This window comes from Cryptotermes secundus, unplaced genomic scaffold (assembly GCF_002891405.2).
Source record: "Cryptotermes secundus unplaced genomic scaffold, Csec_1.0 scaffold1025, whole genome shotgun sequence".
Classification (NCBI taxonomy): domain Eukaryota; kingdom Metazoa; phylum Arthropoda; class Insecta; order Blattodea; family Kalotermitidae; genus Cryptotermes; species Cryptotermes secundus.
Genome location: NW_019730118.1, coordinates 133,493 through 155,734, shown reverse-complemented (window position 1 = coordinate 155,734; position 22,242 = coordinate 133,493). Strand labels below are relative to the sequence as shown.

At 39.6% G+C, this 22,242-nt stretch overlaps 1 protein-coding gene across 2 annotated transcripts in view; it reads left to right on the top strand.

Moving 5' to 3' along the window:
* LOC111866283 (beta-glucuronidase) overlaps nucleotides 1-22,242 on the top strand; it is a 76,028-nt gene that overhangs the window by 46,803 nt on the left and 6,983 nt on the right. For both annotated transcript variants that reach the window (XM_023855086.2, XM_023855087.2), the window contains exons 3-10: nucleotides 1,594-1,773; nucleotides 7,242-7,408; nucleotides 11,065-11,207; nucleotides 12,090-12,301; nucleotides 13,812-13,958; nucleotides 15,566-15,738; nucleotides 18,937-19,080; nucleotides 20,892-20,976. In XM_023855086.2, coding sequence (XP_023710854.1) covers nucleotides 1,594-1,773; nucleotides 7,242-7,408; nucleotides 11,065-11,207; nucleotides 12,090-12,301; nucleotides 13,812-13,958; nucleotides 15,566-15,738; nucleotides 18,937-19,080; nucleotides 20,892-20,976 — 1,251 coding nt within the window. The remainder of the gene's footprint in view (nucleotides 1-1,593; nucleotides 1,774-7,241; nucleotides 7,409-11,064; nucleotides 11,208-12,089; nucleotides 12,302-13,811; nucleotides 13,959-15,565; nucleotides 15,739-18,936; nucleotides 19,081-20,891; nucleotides 20,977-22,242) is intronic.

Sequence of the window (22,242 nt, the reverse complement as noted above, 5' to 3'; positions counted from 1 at the left end):
GTAAGCCCCAGGGCCATACTGCGGCTGCAAATATTAGGTCAATTGAAAAAATTCAATGACCTCATCGAGATTTGAACCCGCGACCTTCCGGATTGTAGTATAGTGCCTCAACCAATTACGCTACCGCGTGCTCCTTTTAAATATACTGCATACAATTCCGCAGAACAAATTTAATTTCAATGCACGTATTTCATAACTAAGAAGAAACGCCTAAATGAATCATTATACTGACCCGCCTCACTTTTGTGACGAAGAAGTTGCCGAACAGAAAAAAAACATGTCTGATCTACAGTGCAGAAGGGGCCGCGCCATAGCTCAAGCGGTTAGTCGCTGGCTACGCACCGCGGCGGCCTGGGTTCGATCCCGGGTCTGGTCAAGTGGGATTTGTGGTGGACAAAGTGGCGCTGGGGCAGGTTTTCTCCGAGTACTTCGGTTTCCCCTGCCAATCTTCATTCCACCGATTGCTCCACAATCACCCTCACCTATCATCTGGGGCTGGTACAATAGACCAGAAGTGGCCGCAGTACAAGGGACTTAGTCCCACCCCATTAGCTATAAAAAAACCGTCTGTCACGTTCAGAAATCGACAAAATACAGCCCGTCAGACAATCTCATCCCGCCCGCAACAGCGATAAGGTTTTAATAATAAGACGCTCGCCAGTTTATATTTCTACGTATATACGCAGGACAGGAAATATTATTATAACATCCAAATAAATATGTATCGAGATTTTGACTGAAATGCAAGGTTTTCGGTCTCTATTATAAGTATTTGCTGTTTTAATTTACTGCACGATTGATATTATGTGATAGTGAAACTTGGTCTCAACCAATGGCAAGACGGCATCTGGGAACAGGGTGCTGAAGAGGTACGAGTATTTGGATCTCAGAGAGGAAGTAACAGAAGGATAATTACATAATGCACAGCTTCAGAATTTGTACCCTTCACCTTATATAAGAAAATGAAGATATTTCCTGCTCTCATGGAACTCCAAAGTTCATCACCTTGTTCACAAAACCTGCCATTAATTCCTATCGTGAGCCACTTCAATCCTGTTCGTAGTGACACCCTATTTACCTAAGATACGTTTTAAAGTCGAAGAGTTCTATCTTCTGGGACATGACATCATGTAGTTTGTTGAAAGGAACATGTCTCCTCCATCTTCAGGTCGGAGAATATTGTCAAGCAAGAAATTAACATGAAGGTGGTAGCAATTCTTTTGTTATTCCCTATCTACGCCTAATTTTCCCAAACTGGTAACTTTCCTTACAGTTCTCCGACCAAATTCTTCATTCGTTTATAATTTAACCCTTGTGTACTACATGTCTGACCCATCGTATCATATTCGATTTAATCTCTTACAAATTTCAAGTGAAGAGTACAAATTATGAAGCTCCTCAATACGTAATCATCTCAGTCCTATTGTCTCTTTTATTCTATGTCTCAATATTCTCCTGAGCACTACGTTTACGATCTATACTCAGCGCGAGACACAAGTTTCATACACATATAAAACAGCAGGTAGAATAAAATTTAATTTTCAGGCTCTACGTGGGACAATGAAACAATAAACTTGACGTTAATATTTTCAGACAGGAAGGACCATACCCATGCCAGTTCCTGCCAGCTACAATGACGTCACAGAGGATAAAGCTATTCGAGACCACGTTGGATTGGTGTGGTACGACAGAACGTTCTACGTTCCCGAAGCCTGGCGCCAAAGTTCCCTTGTCTGGTTACGTTTCGGTAGCGTTCATTACGCTGCCCAAGTCGTAAGTACCGCTAAACTACGCTACGATGCACAGCAATTTGTGGGTGGGCAAGCGATTATATTTCATTCATTTAAATACCGCGATAACCAGTAATACGAAGGTTCAGTCTGGATAGATAAGCCTTTACAGCGCCTAACTCAGTAGAAAGCGAAGAAATTAAATATCAATCCTGGATTATCGTACTGTGACGTATAGCGCACGTTAAAGTTACCTGACCTACAGAGCCGCCGATCACTGCGACCGCACGGTCTAAGGCATAAACTGCCTTCGCCCGCTCAAACGCTGAGATTGTGGATTCGAATCCCACCTGAGGCATTGATGCCTGTGTTCGTTTATTGTGTTTGTGCCGTCCTTTGTGCAGGTAGCGGTCTTGCGACGGGCTGATCCCCTGTTCAAGGAGTCCCACCGGCTGTGTATAGGAGCAACAACCTGAAAAAGCGGCCGAGGTCCAACCAAGGGCTGTAGATCCATGGAGAGAGAGAGAGATCTACAGCGCCAGTACAGTTTTAATTCAGTCATTCCCATACTGACTGTTTAGTAAAATAAATTATATATTGATATGTTTCTATGGGCACCGCCTCTATGGTCTATTGGTCAGCGCTTCTGGCTACAGATCCAGAGGTTCGGATTCGATTCCCGGCGCTACCAGTTCTTTTCTGAGAAGTAGTGGGTCTGGAACGGGGTTCACTCAGCCTCGTAATGATAATTGAGGAGCTATTTCAAGGAAACAGCGGCTCCGGTCTAGAAAACCGAAATTAACGGCCGTGGGGGTTCGTTGCGCTGCCCTCACGATACCCTCTATCCGCAAAATTTGGCACTAAACTTCGCCGACAACCGGCGGTCGCTCGGTCGGTATATTTCGCTTGCGGACTAAAATTACGGAGTTTGTTGTTTTGTTATATTTCTATGGTAGTATATTGCTGACTTCAGTAACGATTCCAATGCCGGTAGGATCATGTCCTGAAGTTGACTATGATGATGATGAAGATGATGATGATGATGTAGGTTGTATTACTTAAAAGTCACAAATCGGTTTATCTGTTACGAAAGGGCAGGAGCGGTTTCTTTCAAGAACTCTCTGAAATACAGAAGAAACTCCGACCAAAATGTCCGAAGGTGTTATTTCACATGCTTTCTTCTGAATGCCTCTTATCCAGAATATACGAGTATTACAGAACTGTCAACCATTCAACATTGACAAATGATTATTGGTTCCTTATGTAGAAGCTATCATGAAGTTTACTTCGTAAGCTGAAATGAAATGTCTAGCCTATCAATTTGCATTATTACATCCACTGGACGTTCAAATTTATTTTAGTTTGAAGAGAGCAGTCTTCTGGGATGTGGCGCCGGGTAGATATTGTGTTAACCGACGTTTCGGAGGAACGTCGGTTAACACAATATCTACACGGCGTCACATCCCAGAAGATTGCTTTCTTCGTGGTCACCGCCGTGAAAACCTCAAATCTTACTTATTTTAGTCTGTTGCTTAAAGACGCTGTCATATCGAGACTGCACAGCGACGGGGAAGAAGTTTTGGAGGGAAGTGGTCGTGGCTTCATTGAGACACTATAACGGCATTTGTCTCTAGGGACTGAGGAAAACCACGAAAACCCCTCAGTCGGGACAGCTGACGACTCGGCCGAGATTCGAACTGAGTACTTCCGGAATGCAAGTCCAGAGTGTTAGTCACCGCTGATCACCCGTAGTTGCTGGCTTCCCGCCGCGGCGGCCCTGGTCAAGTGGGATTTGTGGTGGACAAAGTGGCATTGGTGCGTTGGCGTTTTCTCCGAGTACTTCGGTTTCCCTTGCCAATCTCCATTCCACCAAATTCTCCATCATCATAATCACCCGGGGCAGGCTACAATAGGCCAATCAGTCGTCGCCGTGCTGAGTCGACCCAGTTGGACTCCACCTCCCACTAAACGATTTTTTTTTTTTATTTTACCGCTGGTCTCTCGCCCTAAGGGGGAAACACAGATTGAGTTTGTTTAAAATGAGAGAACACTGGGACCTGAGTCCGAGGAAGAAACAGGAGGAAGCTGAAACTAAGCAGTGAAAACTTCATAATTTGTACACTTCACAGAACATTATTAATGTAATAAAATCAAGAATGTTGCGATGGGCTAGATACGATGAATGCATGGAGAGGCGAAAACTGCACACAAAATATCAGATGGGAAAGTTGAAGAGATCACTCAGAATACCCCGATGTAGATTGGAAGATAATATTAAAATTTATTTGAAAGAAATAGGTTATGGGGGTGTGACCCACTTCATTTCCCTCAGGATATGGTCCACTGGTGGGCTCTCGTAAACGCCGTAATGAACCATTGGGTTCCATGAAATATGAGGATCTTGTCTACCTTTGCGACAACAGTCTTCTCAAGGGCTCCGCTCCGTGCAATCATATCTACCAATATATAATAATATGTCATGACAGAATCAAGGAATTCAATGATGCAAATCTAAGGTTAGGTTCGACCAACCAAAGAAATCAGCGGACCGCAAGAACCGGCTTTCTATTCTAGTTTAGCACGCGCGTCACGTGATCCCAGAGATTTATCGATGAAGTGAACACGTGGAGGAACTTTTAATTGCTCGATAAGCTCAATTCTTTGCTTTCAAGTCAGGTTGATGACAAGCGGCGCGTATTTGTCAATCAGTCATCAAGTGGACAAACGCCCTGAAAAGGTTTCTGAAATATTAACTGAGAAAACCGAGGACACTCCTACGAAACGGCACTCATATAATATTTTTTATATTTTAGGTAATGCGACGGATATTTTCTGCGGCCATAACTGACAATTTTCAGGTAGAGGGATCAATACTAACAAACCTAAATGTTATGTCCCATAATGTGTCAATTTTTTTTATTCCTTTTTATCTTTGGCATTACAGCCCCAATTTGGGGCTTGACCTACCTCCATGAAATTCTTCCGTTTCACTTCGGTTTACTAGATCTTAAGACATTCGGTTGGACTCCTTGGGCGGGTGATCAGCTTGTCGTAAGGCCTCTGCCTGTATACAAACACAGAAAAGCGCATAAACACTAAACATCCATGCCCTGAGTGGAATTCGAACCCACAATCCCGGCTTCCGAGCGAGCGAAGACAGTGCATGCCTTAGACCGCTCGGCTACCGCGACCGGCCATTTCATGACATAGGCCTGTATAATTTGATAGGAATTCAATGAAATGTAAGTTCAGGCAAGTCAAATGAGCATAATCATCGAGTGTCTGAGTTCCACGGAAAAAAGAAAATTTCGTCTCATTTTATATAATTATAATAATCAACTCTTAATAAATTTAATACATTGTCAAAATGTTCAGCAGTTCCTTTTAAGAAGTACGCACAGTGCTCTTAGAGATGCTTCAGAAATTACGGTAAGGCAAACCTTGCAGAAGACTTTAAGGAAGAATAATGAAATCTGATAAAATCCGACAGGCTGGTGTATCATTCAAGATTAGGAATTACTTAATAAATCCATTCCAAGACAGGGAAAATAATAAAAAAGTATGATAATGTCTACTTTTCAACTGGTTGACATATGTCACGTTCTAGACGAGCATGTAACTCTGCCAATAGCGACCTTAGAAATAAACTGTTTGTATAAACCTGCTAGGCTGCGTGTTCTAGGAAGGATGTCTCATTCCATAAGTATGAGAAAATTTCTGTTTTTCTGCTATCCTGAAAATATTTCTAATTTAAGTATTTGCCTTTTCTCCTCATCACACGATACGAAATTGCTAACGGTCTAGATACATGACAAAACAGCAGCAAATAGAACTGCGGACATAATGAAAATTGAGGTTATGATTTTAAAAGTTAAGGTTAGTTAATAAAAACTCTGTTAAAAACATTTGTTAACCTTACTGGTATAAAGGAGTATTTCGCTTCCTTAAGTATTTACTTTCACAAGGATAAGTAGGTGAGTCAAATGAAAACCGTAAAACTGAGATAAAAATTCGAAATATCGCGCCATTGTCCTACTAATATAAATTATTTATTAAAGGTTTTACATGGAATAGGTACATAAGAAATTACAGTTTTATAATTACCTACTTCCCTTCTTTAGATTTAAGCATCTTGAAATGATATCTCTCAATCTGCATATGACATCTGGAGTGCTTGCCCACACTATGTTACTAGCTTGGATTCCAATTTGCGCAGCTCATGCAGTCCAAAGGCTGACATCTGTTTAAAATGTTATTCTGATATCTTTCCACTGTTCGCAATATAAAAGAATCAAATTAGAGCCTTCACTTCCGGATAATTTACCGATTCCTGAGTCGCCATAAACGCATTTATATGAAAATACATTCATCGGTTGCCTTGATCGGGATTTTCAGTCATTGTTTTGCCCATGTCATTTTCTGTCCTTGGCCCCTTGATCTTGACATCCTACTTATTTGCCTTGAACTCCTATCCATAAAACTTAACCCTTTACAGCCCAATGGTTACTGCATGTACCACCGGTTTTAACATACTAGAACTTTGCATTCTGCCCACAGAGTGCATTTAAGTGTTCCGTATGGTTCTCACAATAAACAGCGGGGGTCGAATACCTCCACCGTGACCCTGCGAGTCATAGGAGGCGACGAAAAGGGAAGTCTCGCATCTGAGACAGTAAAATATGGTCGCGCGTACCAAGGGACTCGGACCCGAGAAAGACTGTGCTGGCAAGGACCAGCAGAACATACAAAAGACAGACCCGTCCTCTCGTCAGAGAGGGCTCCCTACAGAAACAAGACCGCAACCGTACCACGGTAATAATTAATATCTGGTCATGAGCCCCAGATAGGGCTCGACACCAAGACTTACTGACTTACTGACTGACCGTCAGTCGCAATGTGACGTTGACTTTGACTATAGTTTTCCTACGCAGCAATAACCTCTTGATCATTGTAGCGGAGACGTAATGTGTTTCCTGTGAGGTGCGAAATGTTATATATTATTAAGAATAAAATCAATTTTAAAGGATTAATCCATTTAATATTGCTTTCCTTCGTGTTCATATTCATATTTACCAGTCCTACATCTTTAATAACCTTGACAGTCTAGGTTGCCTTGGTCTTAGTCCCTAAAGCTGCAGTTCTGCAGCCTAATCAAACAGTGATTTTAATTTCCGGTTTCATGGCATACCGTGACTGAAACTTGGACTTATTTTGGTGGTGATGTAGAGACGAAATCCCAAGGGGTGAACCATGGAAAGAGACGAAGCAGTAAAACATTTTCTTGAAGGGACTGAAAAATAAATGATGTGTTCACAGTAGAGCCCTATCCTTAGCCAACTGAATCCAGTTACCTCCATTACACCAAATTTCCAACAACCATTTCGATATTATCCTCCCATTTGATCTAAGCCTTCCTCCCGTGTAGCGTTTTCCTTTTTGGTTTTCCGGAAAACATTTTGTACACAAAACTTCTAATAGTTGTATTTGTCTGCGTTCATTTTTTCCTGGCAGTGGGTGAACGGACATCTTGTGATGAGTCATGAAGTGGGACACCTGCCCTTCCAGGCCGATATCACTTCAGTCGTCAAATTTGGGGCAAAGAATCGAATCACAGTGGCCGTGGACAACATCCTGCTCCAGACCTCAGTACCACAGGGCCACGTCTCCGAAGTATCGACGTAAGTGAGAAGTCACTAGTTCTGACTTGTTTAATTAGTTTTATTAGACAGGCGCAAAAACTGGCGCGAAAGCTTGAAAACAAACTGCTATTTAAGGAGCTGGCAATGTCAAGACCGTACAGTGTCGACTATGCCATGATTAATGAATGTGGAGCAGTTGTTGAAATGATAATTGGCAGGGGAAACTGAAGTACTCGTATAAAACCCGCCCCAGTGCTATTTTCTCAGCCATGAACCTCATAGGAGTACGACCTCACCTGAGATCGAACCCGGGGCGCTGAGGTGGGAAGCCTGCGAATATCCACCAGGGATATGGCACGACCTAACAAATTTTGTGGAGACTGTGTAGACCAGGGACCCTAACCCCTTCTCAAAATGGTGAAAATTACATAATCAGGAATTACAGAATAAATTTGAAATGCTTACAAGATTTTGGTCAGAAACCTTCAAGAGAGAAGACTATTTGGAAGACTTGGACATGGATGGCAGGATGTCACGTGTTAGTGACTAGACACGGCATTTGGTTTGGTAATAGGATTTTCTGAAAAATTTAAATCTTATTTACAAGTAATTATAAAGCTCTCACTAATTCGCACATTATAATTCTCGCTACAGCACAAGCCAAGTCTTCTATGTCTTCACTATATGTTGTCTGGTAACGAATCCCAACAATGTCCTCTACTTATTTCCTTACCGGCTGGCAACTCTTTATAAAATAACTCAACTATCGACGCTCAACTGAACCTCACAGTCTTGTAGTTATGACTGTTCGTTCACACACTGACTATCCCTGGCTATACCCGGCTGTCACGTCAAAGTCAAAGCAACATTACGACGGACGGTCAGTTGGCCAGTCAGTCTTGGTGTCAAATCCCTTCTAGGGCCCAAGACCAGATTTGTTTTGTCCATGTGGTGCGCCCTCTCTGACCAGAGGATGGGGCGGTCATTTGTCGTGGTCATAAAATCTACCAATCATTGGCCATTATTCTGCCTTCTCATGACTAGGCCCCATAGAGCTCTGTCATGATCTGCGGACATTTCTTCGCGACCACTTTGAACACGTCGTTCAGAGACAAGCTGTTTACATTAGGAGTTCGAACTGACTTGCTACATGTTGTTGGTGACCAGGCCTGCTGCTGTTGCTGTGTGTAGTTGCGCAGCGCCGCCGCGAAGGATAGCCCTGGAGTGGTGTGGCTGTAGTCTTGGGCGCTCTCTGCGACTTTATCTTTCTCATCTCTTCCTTGGCGTGCCTGCAGCCTCGAGAGTTGGAGGAATGATGTTCCTCTCCGTCCACTAACTTGCAGTTGCAGCGTGTCGGTATCGCTCCTGTACTGCCCTTTTCCAGCCACTCCTTGTGCAGGCGACAGCCCCCGCACACTTGCAGTTAGCCCAAACATGGCCGGATATCTGGCAGTTGTAACGCTGCGTGACACCTGTGGGAGCTCTTCGTACACATCTACCCTGAACGCAATATGGCAAAGGCTTGTCCTCGTGGGAATTTTACATCCTGTGTAAGGTTACAAGAAAATTAGAATATACAAAAGTATAACTTTGCCTGTGGTTCTGTATGGGTGTGAAACTTGGTCTCTGACATTAAGGGAGGAACATAGACTGAGGGTGTTTGAAAACAGGGTGCTGAGGAGAATATTTGGACCGAAGAGGGATGAAGTGACAGAAGATTGGAGAAAACTGCACAATGAGGAGCTTCATAACTTGTACCCTTCTCCAAGTATAATTAGAACCATCAAGTCAAGGAGGATAAGGTGGGTGGGTCATGTGGCACGAATGGGGTAGACGAGGAACGTGTATAGGATATTGGTGGGAAAGCCAGAAGGAAAGAGACACAGGGAAGACCAAGGCGTAGGTGGGTGGACAATATTAGAATGGATCTTACAGAGATAGGATTGGATGGTATGGATTGAATAGATCTGGCTCAGGATAGGGATCAGTGGAGAGCTCTTGTGAACACGGTAATGAACCTTCGGGTTCCATAAAATGCTGGGAAATTCTTCAGTAGCTGCAGAATTTGCGGCTCCTCAAGAAGGGCTCAGCTCCATGAGTAAGTAAGTAAGGTTACAAGGAAGAGGGGGAAGGTTTACTGTGGATGTTCCCTCTGCAGGTGATCAGTGGGTGGCTGACATTTGTTTAATGCTAGTAACGTCAAGAAAATCGAAGTCAGAGCCACTTTACGACTGGTGGTTTACCGTCAACGAGTTCGTCTTGGAGCCAAGCTCCTTGAGATTCATGATCACAGTCTTTTTTTATCAACTTAACCCTTGTGGTCATAGTCCTCGTGTAATATCCTTTCTGATGAGAGATGGCTGTCAACAAAGTTAAAGTCAAGTTACAACTGACGGTCAGTCGGCCAGTCAGTCTTGGTGTCAAGCCCCATCTAAGGCCTAAGACCAGATTTTTGTTACTGTGAGACAGTTGAGCTTTTGTCAATGTAGGGCGCCCTCTCTGATGAGAGTACGGGTCTGTCACTCAGCACGGTCAAAATCAGTTGTATATGTCATTTATATTTACAATTTTACATGTCAGCATTCTGTCGGTCTAGGCTTGGCACTGCAGATCATGCCCTAACTCATGTAGTTCATGTTACAGCGGTTATCTAGTCACTTGGCCGCCGCCAAGCGTAAGCCTCTTATATTTTCTGTCTCGGGCTTTACCATTTCCAATGTAGCAAACATTTACATTTTCATGATTTTGTATGGCCTCGGCTTGTTACCTGCACAATTTCATTATGTAATCATAAATGTATGGTACTTGGAAAGCCATGTGCAAATTGTAGACCTCTGTGCACCTTGAAAATTTAACAATGGTGCAGAGAACCTTGTTTTGCAAACAATGCAATTTCAAAAGATGTCCATCTACAGCAATTTCCAAGCAGGGTAAGTATAAGTCATTAGTGATCTAATTGGTGCTTTATGGAGGGTTAGTTGAATGTTAGCACTTAATCACCCACTTCTGAATAGGAAATTGACTCTAATAAACGTTCTGAAGACCTTGGCTTCGACCCTCTTATCAAAGATCATAGTGAGGTATTTTATAAGATACACAAAAGTATGTTCCTTCCATTCAATGTGAGACGAACCTCAGGTTGTCTAAGCCTGTGAGAGAAGTAGACGGCCTCCATTGATTTTGATGTTCCAGCATTTGCGCCATGTCTGAATTGAATTGAGACTGTGGTGCAAATTTCTGAGAACATAACCCTCTTTGTGATCTGTGGCACACATACAAGTGTTATCGGCAGAGACAACCAGATAAACATCTGCTACTTGGTGAGGATAGGATTCAAGTGGCTCAGCATCGGATTCAATGGTGGACTTTTTATGCCCTTATGTTTCATAAAAGCAATAAGTTTCTTGATCAGCTGAGTAGCTATTATATTTTCAAGGAAGACTTCCTTCCATGGTGTTGTTTATTTTCTCATTGTCCTGCTTTCTACTTGAGAATCTGGTTGTGATGATAAATATGTAATAATTTTCTTTCATCAATTAACCAACTAACACATGACCAAAAGTATATCTGTCCTCTGTCACCTGCTAAATATGCCACTCACTAGGAAGGCATTCTTGTTTAGAACATGAATTTTCTGTTTTTCATGAAAAATGTGATGTTCAGGGTGGCTAAAATATTGTATAATTTTGTATCAGTGACAATGGAACAAGGATTACACAGTCATACACGTTTGATTTCTTCAACTATGCTGGGATCCACAGACCAGTATACCTATATACTACTCCCAGCATTTATATTGATGACATCTCAGTGCACACTGGAGTCAGGGGTGACACAGGTGAGTGTTCCAGCCACACCAAGCATAGTCATGTAGCTGCAGCACTTCAGATATATGTTCAGGAGATACTGGGCTAAAACCTCTTTTGGGTTAACAACTATACTGACTGACAATGCCTGTGATTTTTCCTATATTATCTCCAAATAACTAGGATAGAATCATCATATAGGACACAATCATCCCCTTCCAAATCTTTATCACCTCATGACTCATGACCAGTTTCCTATTTCATTCAAAATTATTCAATCTCTCTGTCTCATAAAATCATTAAATAACTTAAGAATCAATCAATNTTATTATACTCCACAGATCCAAACCCTTCACCCAACTTCTCTTCACATGGATGCAAACACACAAACACATCTGAAAATATATTTAGAATGTAAAACTGCAGGTTTTGTGTTTAGATACAGTAAATCTACTTTCAACATAAGCACAAGGAGTCTGAACACTTTTCCATATGAAACAGATTACAATTTAACAAGAACAATCCCTGTTGTGAAAGCCTCTTCTCCCATGTCTACAATGTTTCACATGAAAGAGCTCTCTTAATAAAGCTCTGCAAAAATTCTGTTCTTATGTCTTCACAAATTTCCCACCCTCTTTTGTGATCCTGAACCAAAACACTGACAGTAAGTCTTTCTTCTTCCATATAATCACTTGTGTGGGTCACATTGTACCCATATCTGAGAAATACTAATGAAAATATGTTGTTTGGGAATAAAATGTTCATGCAAAGAGACTTGCAAATATACTTTGTGGCATTCTGTATATTAAATATAAATGAGGAAATGGATGGTATCTGACATCATGATGCAATGAATTGACCACTGACACAAAGCTTTTAGAGAATCAATAACTGATTAAATAATAACACTCCAGGTATCATCAAATACAATATAACTTATGGTGGTCTGTTGCGAGCAACAAGTCAAGGGCCTGCATGTTATGTTGATCTTTTGGATCGAGATGGCAACTATGTTATTCGGGATGCTGGATCTGGAAGGCTTCAAGGAGAGCTGGAAGTGCCTGTAGCAAGACTGTGGTGGCCCTATCTCATGGACCCAGAACCTGGCTACATGTACACTCTCCAGGTATTATGGGCCTTTAAATTAAATTTGTTATCTCTTTGCCATGCCATTTAGTTTCAATGTAACTTGTACTATAGACTGCCCAGCGTTTCAAGAACATGTTAGTCTTATGCACTGCTACAATACTTTTAAAGGAGCCAAGATTATTAAGCCAATATCTCTGTTTCAATTTCCCCATAGTAGACTGTATTGTAATTCCATTTCTCTAATAAGAAAATAATAAAAAAAAATCATAGTTCGTTGTTTGGTTGATACTTTTGTATGAACCTTCACAATAATGCTACTGACTTTCAGATTATTATAGTTTTATGACAATAAACATATCTGCTTCTCTATGGGTGCAATGCATGTAATGCAAATCTGACCAGTCAAGTACACTTAAAAAGACTATAAACATAAACATTGTTCTTCTTCTGGCTTATTTTGGACTTCATCCATCGTCTGGTATGTAAAAGGCAAAAGACCACGACGTTTCGGAGACTGGATCTGTCTCCATCTTCAGGTGGGTAGGGAAGGATAAACCTACTCAGTTGGGCCCGTTAGAAAGAGATAGTCTCAATCACTGGATTCCAGTGACCCACCTGAAGATGGAGACAGATCCAGTCTCCGAAACGTCGTGGTCTTTTGTCTTTTATATACCAGACGATGGATGAAGTCCAAAATAAGCCAGAAGAAGTACAGTATACACCATTGTCAGAATCCTTTCAAGTCTATAAACATTGTTGGTTTTCCTGTGTTAACATGATATTGCATAGGCCATACATACTACAGTGTCTTCATTATATCAGTCTACACTAGCTGTTTCTACAAAGTCAATACTCTATTGTACATTATGACAGAATAATTAATTTAAGTTCAATTTAAGTGACTACACTTCACTATGACAGTATGTTCCATATTCTCCTGCTTCCAGTAAAATGTAAAAACCCTAAAAGTGTCAAAGAGGACAGTGGTTAGCTTTCCAGCTGCTATATACAAGTACATAGGAAACAGCTTCCAGTACCAATTGGATAAGAGGTTGGATTAATCTCAGAGCCAGCCTTAACATACATGTAAAGAAAATATCCTGCTTACTCTAACAGGATCAGAACCATTGCTGTTCCACCTATAGTTAGGGTCCTCAATAACTGAGATGTGTGCATAGATTTAATTTAGTTTTAGGAAGACAGTTATTGTATCTAGGACCATTTAGTCAGTAAAGTGACTAGGAAAAAGAGGTGATTATTTTCTTTGTCATCATATCTAGATCAAATCTGGGATTCACCCAGTCTTCTATACAATGGGTACTGAAGGCTCAATCCCCAAGAATAAAGTGGCTAGAGAGCTACACTGACAAGCCTCCTTGATTTAGTAACAAGGGTAAGAATGAATGGAGCTATACTTCTGTTGCCCCATATGTCTTCTTGGCATGATGCTTAAATTCTCTAAAAGTATCCAAAGATGCAAATAAAAAGCAAGTGTACCATTTCTGTGGAGCAAAAATGTAATGACTTGGGTTGTTTCTGATGCACAGGTCAGACTAACTGCACAACAGTGGGGAATTGAAGACATATACCGGCTGCCCGTAGGGATCAGGACAGTGGAATGGAACAACACAAGTATCCTGATAAATGGTCGGGCTATCTATCTCAGAGGTTTTGGTCGACATGAGGATTCTGATGTAAGCAAGTTTGTTGTAAAGTTCCACCAATTCTTCGTTTATTTTTAACTCTTAACGGATTCAGTTAAAAGTGTAATTCAATTTATATTGTTCTAAGCTCTGCTGCCTAACTATGAATTTGAACAGAATAATAGGTGTTTAGAGCAATATCTTCCTGTATGTAATATCATGTAGTCTGGTGGAGGTCCAATGACATTGCTGTAGTATATCACTGGACTTCTATTGGACAACACAGCCTTACATCCCAGAAGATATTAATTTTAATAGTCACAACTGTGCGATCCTCAAGTTGAAGTAGATATTCCTTTAAAAGTATGGTATGGCAAGTTATTCAGAAAAAGTTCCAACATAAATTTGAGAAAAAACACAGAAGATTTCACCTTTCTTTGTCATAGATATGTAAATTTACTAGCCCAAAACATGAGTCAAGCTGGGCAAGACGGTTATGCTAATAGCACCAACATGTAGTTAGGTCCATGATGAAGTCAAATCTAACTACATGATCAGACCATCATAACCTTTTCAAATTCATTATTTCAGCAATGCTAGATTACTTGTGTCAACCATGAAATTCCCCATCATGTAACATCCTAAAGTGTTCAATTATTTCAGTCTTCTTGGGTGTGAATATTTCCTGCGCATTTTGTTCTATGCAACTGTAATTTACATTATTTCTTCAAACACACCAGTTTTCATAGCCTTCCCCCCCCCCCAAAAGAAACATGAAAATATTATTGTCATATAACCTCATATCTTGTGCTTTGTATAGGAAACATGATACCAGTTGCTGAACTCAGTGATATAAAGCATATTCAGAATGTAATCTTCTTCTAATTCTATCGCAAACCTTGTTTCTACTTGTTACTGTTATTCCAAAATGCTTGAATGTCAGTGAGTTAAAAGCCCGGTTTGTTGCTGACAGAAGACCATATTTATTTTAATTCCTTGGGGCCTAATATGGAGCCTGACATGGAATAGCAGTGGACAGGTCAAAGAACTACCTTACTAATCTAATTTGGTGAAATTTTCCAGATGGTCTTGGTCCTGGGCATCATTTAAATAAATATTTCATGGCATGAAATACCAGGAACTGGTTTGGCCAGGTGGGATGAAGTAAAGATAAATTCAAATTCAATTCTGATGTCTATAACATGAATACTAGACAAAAATATAACTTCCACCTACCCTCATCAACTTTATCAGTATATCAAAAAGGAGTCTACTTTACTGGCATAAAAGTGTTCAACAATCTGTCACAAAGTATTAAAAACTTGGGCAATGATACTAAAAAGTTTAAATCAGAGTTAAAGAATTATCTACATGCTCATTCCTTCTACTCTTTAGATGAATACTTCAATTTAAATAGAGAATGATGTAAAATTAAGTTATATTAATTTTTAAGCTAAAATTACCTGTACTTATGTATGTAACCTTTTGACTTGTTCTGTATCCAAAGGTACTAACCTGCTTAGGATTTATAGAATGTAAATAAATTCAATTCAATTCAATTCAATATAAAACTCCCCTTCATACAAATATTTGCTTGGAGAACCTTGGCCAGACAAGTGTTCAGAGCACTGGTACTTAACTGAAGCTCTCCTTTACAGCTCAGAGGCAAAGGTCTGGACTATACTCTAATTGTGAAAGACAACAACCTGATAAAGTGGGTTGGAGCCAACTCTTATCGCACTTCACACTACCCATATGCAGAAGAGATTATGGACTTCGCTGACAGGGAAGGGATAATCATAATGAATGAGTGCCCCAGTGTAGATACAGAGTAAGTTCATCACCAGCTGAATATCTGTTAATAACTATTCACTACAGCATATGTTACCCTTGTTCATCTGCTGTCATAGGTGTTGACATGAATTTCTTGTTTACTCCATTTGTTGAGACCCTCACAACATAGATGCAAGCAATTTCTCTTCTATCTAGTTCAGGGTCATGACACTATGAGGTCTGGTAGTTTATTACAAATTCTTCAGGGGTACTTATTGTGTCCATCAACATATAAACACCATCTTCAAAATGCAGGCAGTAGGTTTCTGTGCAAACTATATGGTACTACTAATTTAACTTGTCTCATTTTGGTCCGTCACACTCTTAATTACAGAGTAGATAATAAAAAGTTCAGTCCAGTGTGACACACGAGTTTACAACAGTTCAGTCCTCATTCACCTTTCATGTTTCGATTCAAAAGAAACATCCTCTGAGGCGCACCACTACGATAAGGGAACATTGTCACATAAGATATTTTAAAAATATGCACTTTAGATATGACTAATGTTCTCTATATAAATTTTGTTATCACGGTTAGTTTTGATGTTTGTCTTAGGCACTCACAATGGCATTTCCTGAAGTGTAGATTTACTTATGATGAGTTTCTTTTAGTGTATTTCCTGGTTATTCTGACTGGGGTTTTTCACTGCACGCAATATGGTGTTCATTTTTCCATACAGTAGCCTCCCAATGTATTTCAAATTTCCATGTAAGAAATTAGTTATTATATTAAAATATCTTGACCCGACATTGGGTCATGTTGTTTTCCTCCTGATGGTGGGAGATGTCGTTTATTTCTCTTGATTTTATGTTCTTATTATTAGTAGTGTAGTTCACGTGCGTGCAGTGAAAAACCCCAGTCAGAATAACCAGGAAATACACTAAAAGAAACTCATCATAAGTAAATTTACACTTCTAGAAGAGCCATTGTGAGTGCCTAAGACAAACTTCAAAACCAACCGTGATAACAAATTTTATATAGAGAGCATTAGTCATATCTAAAGTGCATATTGTTAAAATATCTTATGTGACAGTGTTTCCTTATTGTAGTGGTGCGCCTCTGAGGATGATTCTTTTGAATCGAAACATGTAATGTGAATGAGGACTGAAGTGTTGTAAACTCGTATGTCACACTGGATTGAACTTTTCATTATCTACTCTATATGGTACTACTGTTTATTTTGGGTTCGGTTATTCTTATACATGGCTCGAAAGTTAATTCTGAGCTACGATTTAGAGTAAGATTTTCTGATTACTGTTTACCTGTGTATACACAGTTCAGAATGTAAAATTTTACCTTTACTTCAGATTTGATTTTTATATTCTTGGACTGGGAGTGAACACTGAGTATGACATGAAGAAGATTATTGCTGTACAAACTTTCAGAGAGAGACATTTTACTAATCAGAATAGAGTCTGTGGATTCCTTTAAACTGACTTTATCCCTTACTAATACTGGATATGTCAGTTTCAATATTTTTAAATCCTGGATTTAACATGTATATATACAATCTGCTTATATTTATGACTATTCATGTTATTGTTTCTTTTTGGTTGATTTTGTTATGCTTTTCAATTTGGTTTGATACCTAGCTATACAGAGAATGGGGTGAGAAGCTGCACTGACCCTGAACTGATGCAGTTATGTGCATGTACTTACTAATGAAAACTCTACATTGTATTAGATGTGAGCCCGGTACTAGTCACAGTTCCACTGCATATGTCACCACATTTGTTTGACATGTCCTGCAGCATCCAAAGTTACAATTATTGCATTCTTTAATTATTCAGATGTCCACACTGTGTTGTTGCTATCTCTTAATTTAATAAGCCACACAAAGCATTATTTGGTTGATGCCAGTTCCTGTTTAACCCATTTCAGGCCTTCTGTGACCCCACACACTAGCAACAATTCTCTTTACACCAATAAGACCTTAGACTTACCACTGTGTCACATGAAAGGAAAATGGGGGGGGGGGGAATTTGAGAGGGGCAGATACACCAAGGACTATACTTGTACAATGGCTGGGCTCCAGCTAACATTACGTTCACAAATAGCAAGCACAGCATCAGTCACAATGCAGTTCCGGGGCAATGTGACTTCTCACCATCCCTACATATGTTAAAAAGGAATACTGAAATATATGGTTGACAGAATGGCTCTGTGCTGTACATAGGAAAAGCTTGAGTAACCATACAGATATGATATGGCAAAGAGTACGAGGAAGATAACAGATCCACCGGATGAAAGATGTTAATTCTGGCAGACACTAACTTATCTAACGTCTTCTTCTTCTTCTATGGCGCAATAGCCCAATGTCGGGCCTTGGCCTCCCTTATCAAGCCCCTCCATTCCTCTCTATCCGGCGCTGATCTCTTCCAGTTCCTTACACCCATTAACTTCTTTGCATCTTCTTCCACTGCATCAATCCATCTAGTTCTTCATGGCACCCGGTTTATTGAGGATTTTCACATTCCATGTACCTAGAGAGTAGTCCATATTCTTTGCCAAAAGTCGTCTTCCATTCTGTTGAGGTTTCTGAGGCTTGATTCCAGGTTTCAAGACATTTATATTTTACATTTATATTTTTTTTTACGGTGAGAGGTCGTCAGCCTCTCGCCCAACCCACAACCTGGAGGGATCTATCCAATCCATACCATCCCATCCTATCTCTCTAAGATCCATTCTAATGTGGTCCATCCACCTACGCCTTGGTCTTCCCTGTGTCTCTTTCCTTCTGGCCTTCCCACCAATATCCTACACACATTCCTCGTCTCCGCCATTCGTGCCACATGACCCACCCACCTTATCCCCCTTGACTTGATCATTCTAATTATACTTGGAGAAGAGTACAAGTTATGAAGCTCCTCATTGTGCAGTTTTCTCCAACCTCCTGTCACTTCATCTCTCTTCAGTCCAAATATTCTCCTCAACACCCTCAGTCTATGTTCCTCCCTTAATATCAGAGACCAAGTTTCACACCCATACAGAACCACAGACAAAATTATAGTTTTGTGTATTCTAATTTTTATGTTTTTGGACAACAGACAAGAAGACAAAAGGTTCTGGACTGAATGGTAGCAAGCATTACCTGAGTCCCCTTCCCAACTAGATGATTAAATTATATTTAGTTATTTAATGTGATGGGGCTTATAATATATTATTTTGCAGGCAATATGGTATTTTATATTTCAGAAATTATTCCCCTGCTCTTCTAGAAAAGCACAAGGATTCATTAAGTCAATTAATTCGCCGTGACAAGAACCGTCCTAGTGTCATATTCTGGTCAATCGCAAATGAAGCCAGAACACAGCTACCAGATGCTGATTCTTATTTCAGGTGATAAAAATATTTTGTTGCATGTTATTCTAAGTACATCATTTTTGTAAAACTTGATAAATCAGAATTTTATGAAAAGTATTGACTTACTGATCCACACATCATGAACACTGTCATTTTAATGTTGGTGTGGCATGCTAAATGTTAGGATGGGTACAAATGTTATTTTAAATATTCATCTACATAACTGAGAAAATTTATATGACAAACCAATACAATTTAAATTTACACAGTCTCAGTAATATTTAAAATAAAAGTTTCACATCTCAGCATGATCCATTTCATGTGTTATGTACCAATTTTATGAGCCATTTTGAGCACAATTACATAAACTCTGAACTAAATTTCGTGAACAAATAACAGATTAAAATGAAGTTCATTTCACCAGACCTAATATAGTGGTATGTACTTCACTTCCTTAACTGTCTTGATTAAATCTGGGTTGAAAATTTTGTACAGAAATGATCATCCTCATTAAATTTGGGAGAATCACACCTCTGTATGTATTAATTGTTAACACGAGAATGTTTGTTTCTTATGAGGGTTTACTTATTCATCTCCCTGCTCCATGGAACTGAAATGAGGGTGGGATGACGTCTTGGCCAAATTTGAGTATGATTGAGGCACTATGCTACAAGCCGGAAGGTCGTGGGTTCAAGTCCCAATGAGGTCATTGGATTTTTTTCATTTGACCTAATCCTTCAGCCGCACTATGGCCTTGGGGTCAACTCAGCCTCTAACAGAAATGAGTACCAGGAATTAATTAAATAATTTTCCTGTGGAGTAAAGCGCGGCCGACGCGTAAGGCTGACAACCTTACTGCCATCTTTGAGCTGATTGTCTACATAATGTGGGACCCTCAACGTCTCACAACCCTATGGGCCTTCATGGCCCGTTACAGGGACAGCTTTACTTTTACTCTTTTACCTGCAAAGTGTAAGAGTTAAAGGGCATTGGCACTAAGAAGTATGGTCGCTTCAGGATTCTATTAAAATGCTGCAAAAAGTGAATAATAATACAGCAGTTAACAGCTTATCATATCCATTCCACCATATTAACTAAATGGATCATTTACACTAAATGAGGAATCCTGGGGAAATTTTGTGCAGCTGAAATATTGCTATTTCACATTCTACAAAACAATTACTGTAGTACTTTTTTTTAAAAGAATTATTGCCATAGGAATTTTCTGGGTCTCACATTACAGGGCTGCAATAGCTATTTACTAATTTTACTAATAATAAAAACAGGTAAAGTTATCCCTGTAACAGGCTGTTGAGGCCCATAGGGTTGTGAGACATTGAGGTCCCCACATTTTCTAGACAACTGGCTCACAGATGGCAATAAGGTTATCAGCCTTATGCACCTGTTGCCCTTTACACCAAGGGTCATAATGTGACTTGAAGGATTAGGCTAATCGAAAAATACAATGACCTCACCAGGAACTGAACCCATGACATTCCAGCATGTAGCATATTGCCTCAACCAAATACACTACCACTACTGGTAATAGGTAATTTAAATCACGAAGGTATGGTATGCTTTAATGGTATGTTCATATCAAATTTCAGGGAAATCTGCAGATATTTACATATATAAATTATTGAAGAGGAAAACACACACACAGATATATATATATTTACATGACCATGGTATGATAACACTAAAAGCTTAGTTTACATCCTTTACAAAATTAGAAAAATTGGCTGGGAGCATACGAAAGTAATTCTTCCTTCCATATATGATGACAGATTTTAATAGACATTTGTGAAACAAATGATTTCTAACAAATCAATAATTTGTTTTTTTAGGGCTATTGTGGAGCATGTAAAACATCTGGATTCAACTCGGCCAATTACCATGGCATTGGCCAGAGGCTACGGTGAGGATCGAACAGTCAGTATCAGTAAATCAGTTCATTCGAAACAAAGTACTTAAGGCTTTGGGTAATCTTTATATGTACAAATAAATAGTTTAGTTTGGACAAAAGGATATCATACCCATGAGAACAACTGCTACTGTTATAGTCTGATCATATATCAGTAACTTTTGCTGTAGTCAAAAATACAGAGAGATTTTAGATTCAGTCCAATACAATTAATAACCCAACATTTATGGGAAACATCAAGCTGTGTGACAACTGTTACGGGTGACTGCATTCTCAGAAACAGTCTCTTTCCTGTGGGTTGTAATTACATGTTGTTCACTACCAGTTTCAATTAGGTAAAACAGAGCACAAATCCATTAAAAATTAGGCAAATATACAAGTTAATTGACACAATTTAACTTGAAGGCATTTGTTGCGATAACGAGAATGGAAATTTGATAATAGAGTATGCATTTTATATTACCGCATAATTTGTGCATGGTGGAGAAAAGAGAGGCGCAATTAAGCACAAATGTAAATGGGTAGGAACTTCTTATGGCTTCATGGTTCAATCACATCTGCTGAAAGGTTTGCATGGCAACATATTTCACATGTCTGATTATCTGTACCTTCTGAGTTTGGTTTTCTGTTCCCACATTTGAATTAAATGTTATACATGGAGAAAATTTAAAATGGTAAATATACATAGTGAATTACTGACAGAAAAAAAAGGCACTGACAAAAGGTGATACTTTGAAATGAAATCAATTATACCCATCATATTTCTTACAAACCCAGAATGTATAGTTCTACTGAATCAGAATATTATTTACTTCCCATATACACAGTCATTTGAATGCTGTATTTCTAAACTCTATGTTAACTTTCATTTCTGCCACAGCAATGGGACATAAGATGCAGAAGGAGTATGAGATAATATAAATGACTTTGTATTTCATGGCGATATTTTTATTCCATAATTTTACCTGCTTAGAAGTGAAACATGATCCTTCACTCTCATGGAGGAATACAGACTGAGCATTTTAAGAATAATGTGTCAGGAAGGATAGTGGGACCTGAAAAAACAATATCTCAAAAGATGGAGAATTACACAGTGAGGGGCTTCATGATTTGCACTGTTCATCTACCATCATTGCTTTCTAGTGCCTCCAGGTATGGCCTGTTTGACCTTTCTGGCCAATCTAGGTTAGGGCAGACACTCCATTCCTAAGACAGAGGCACCCATCAAGTGACCTCTTCATCTATTATTATTATGATGATTAAATAGATGGGAA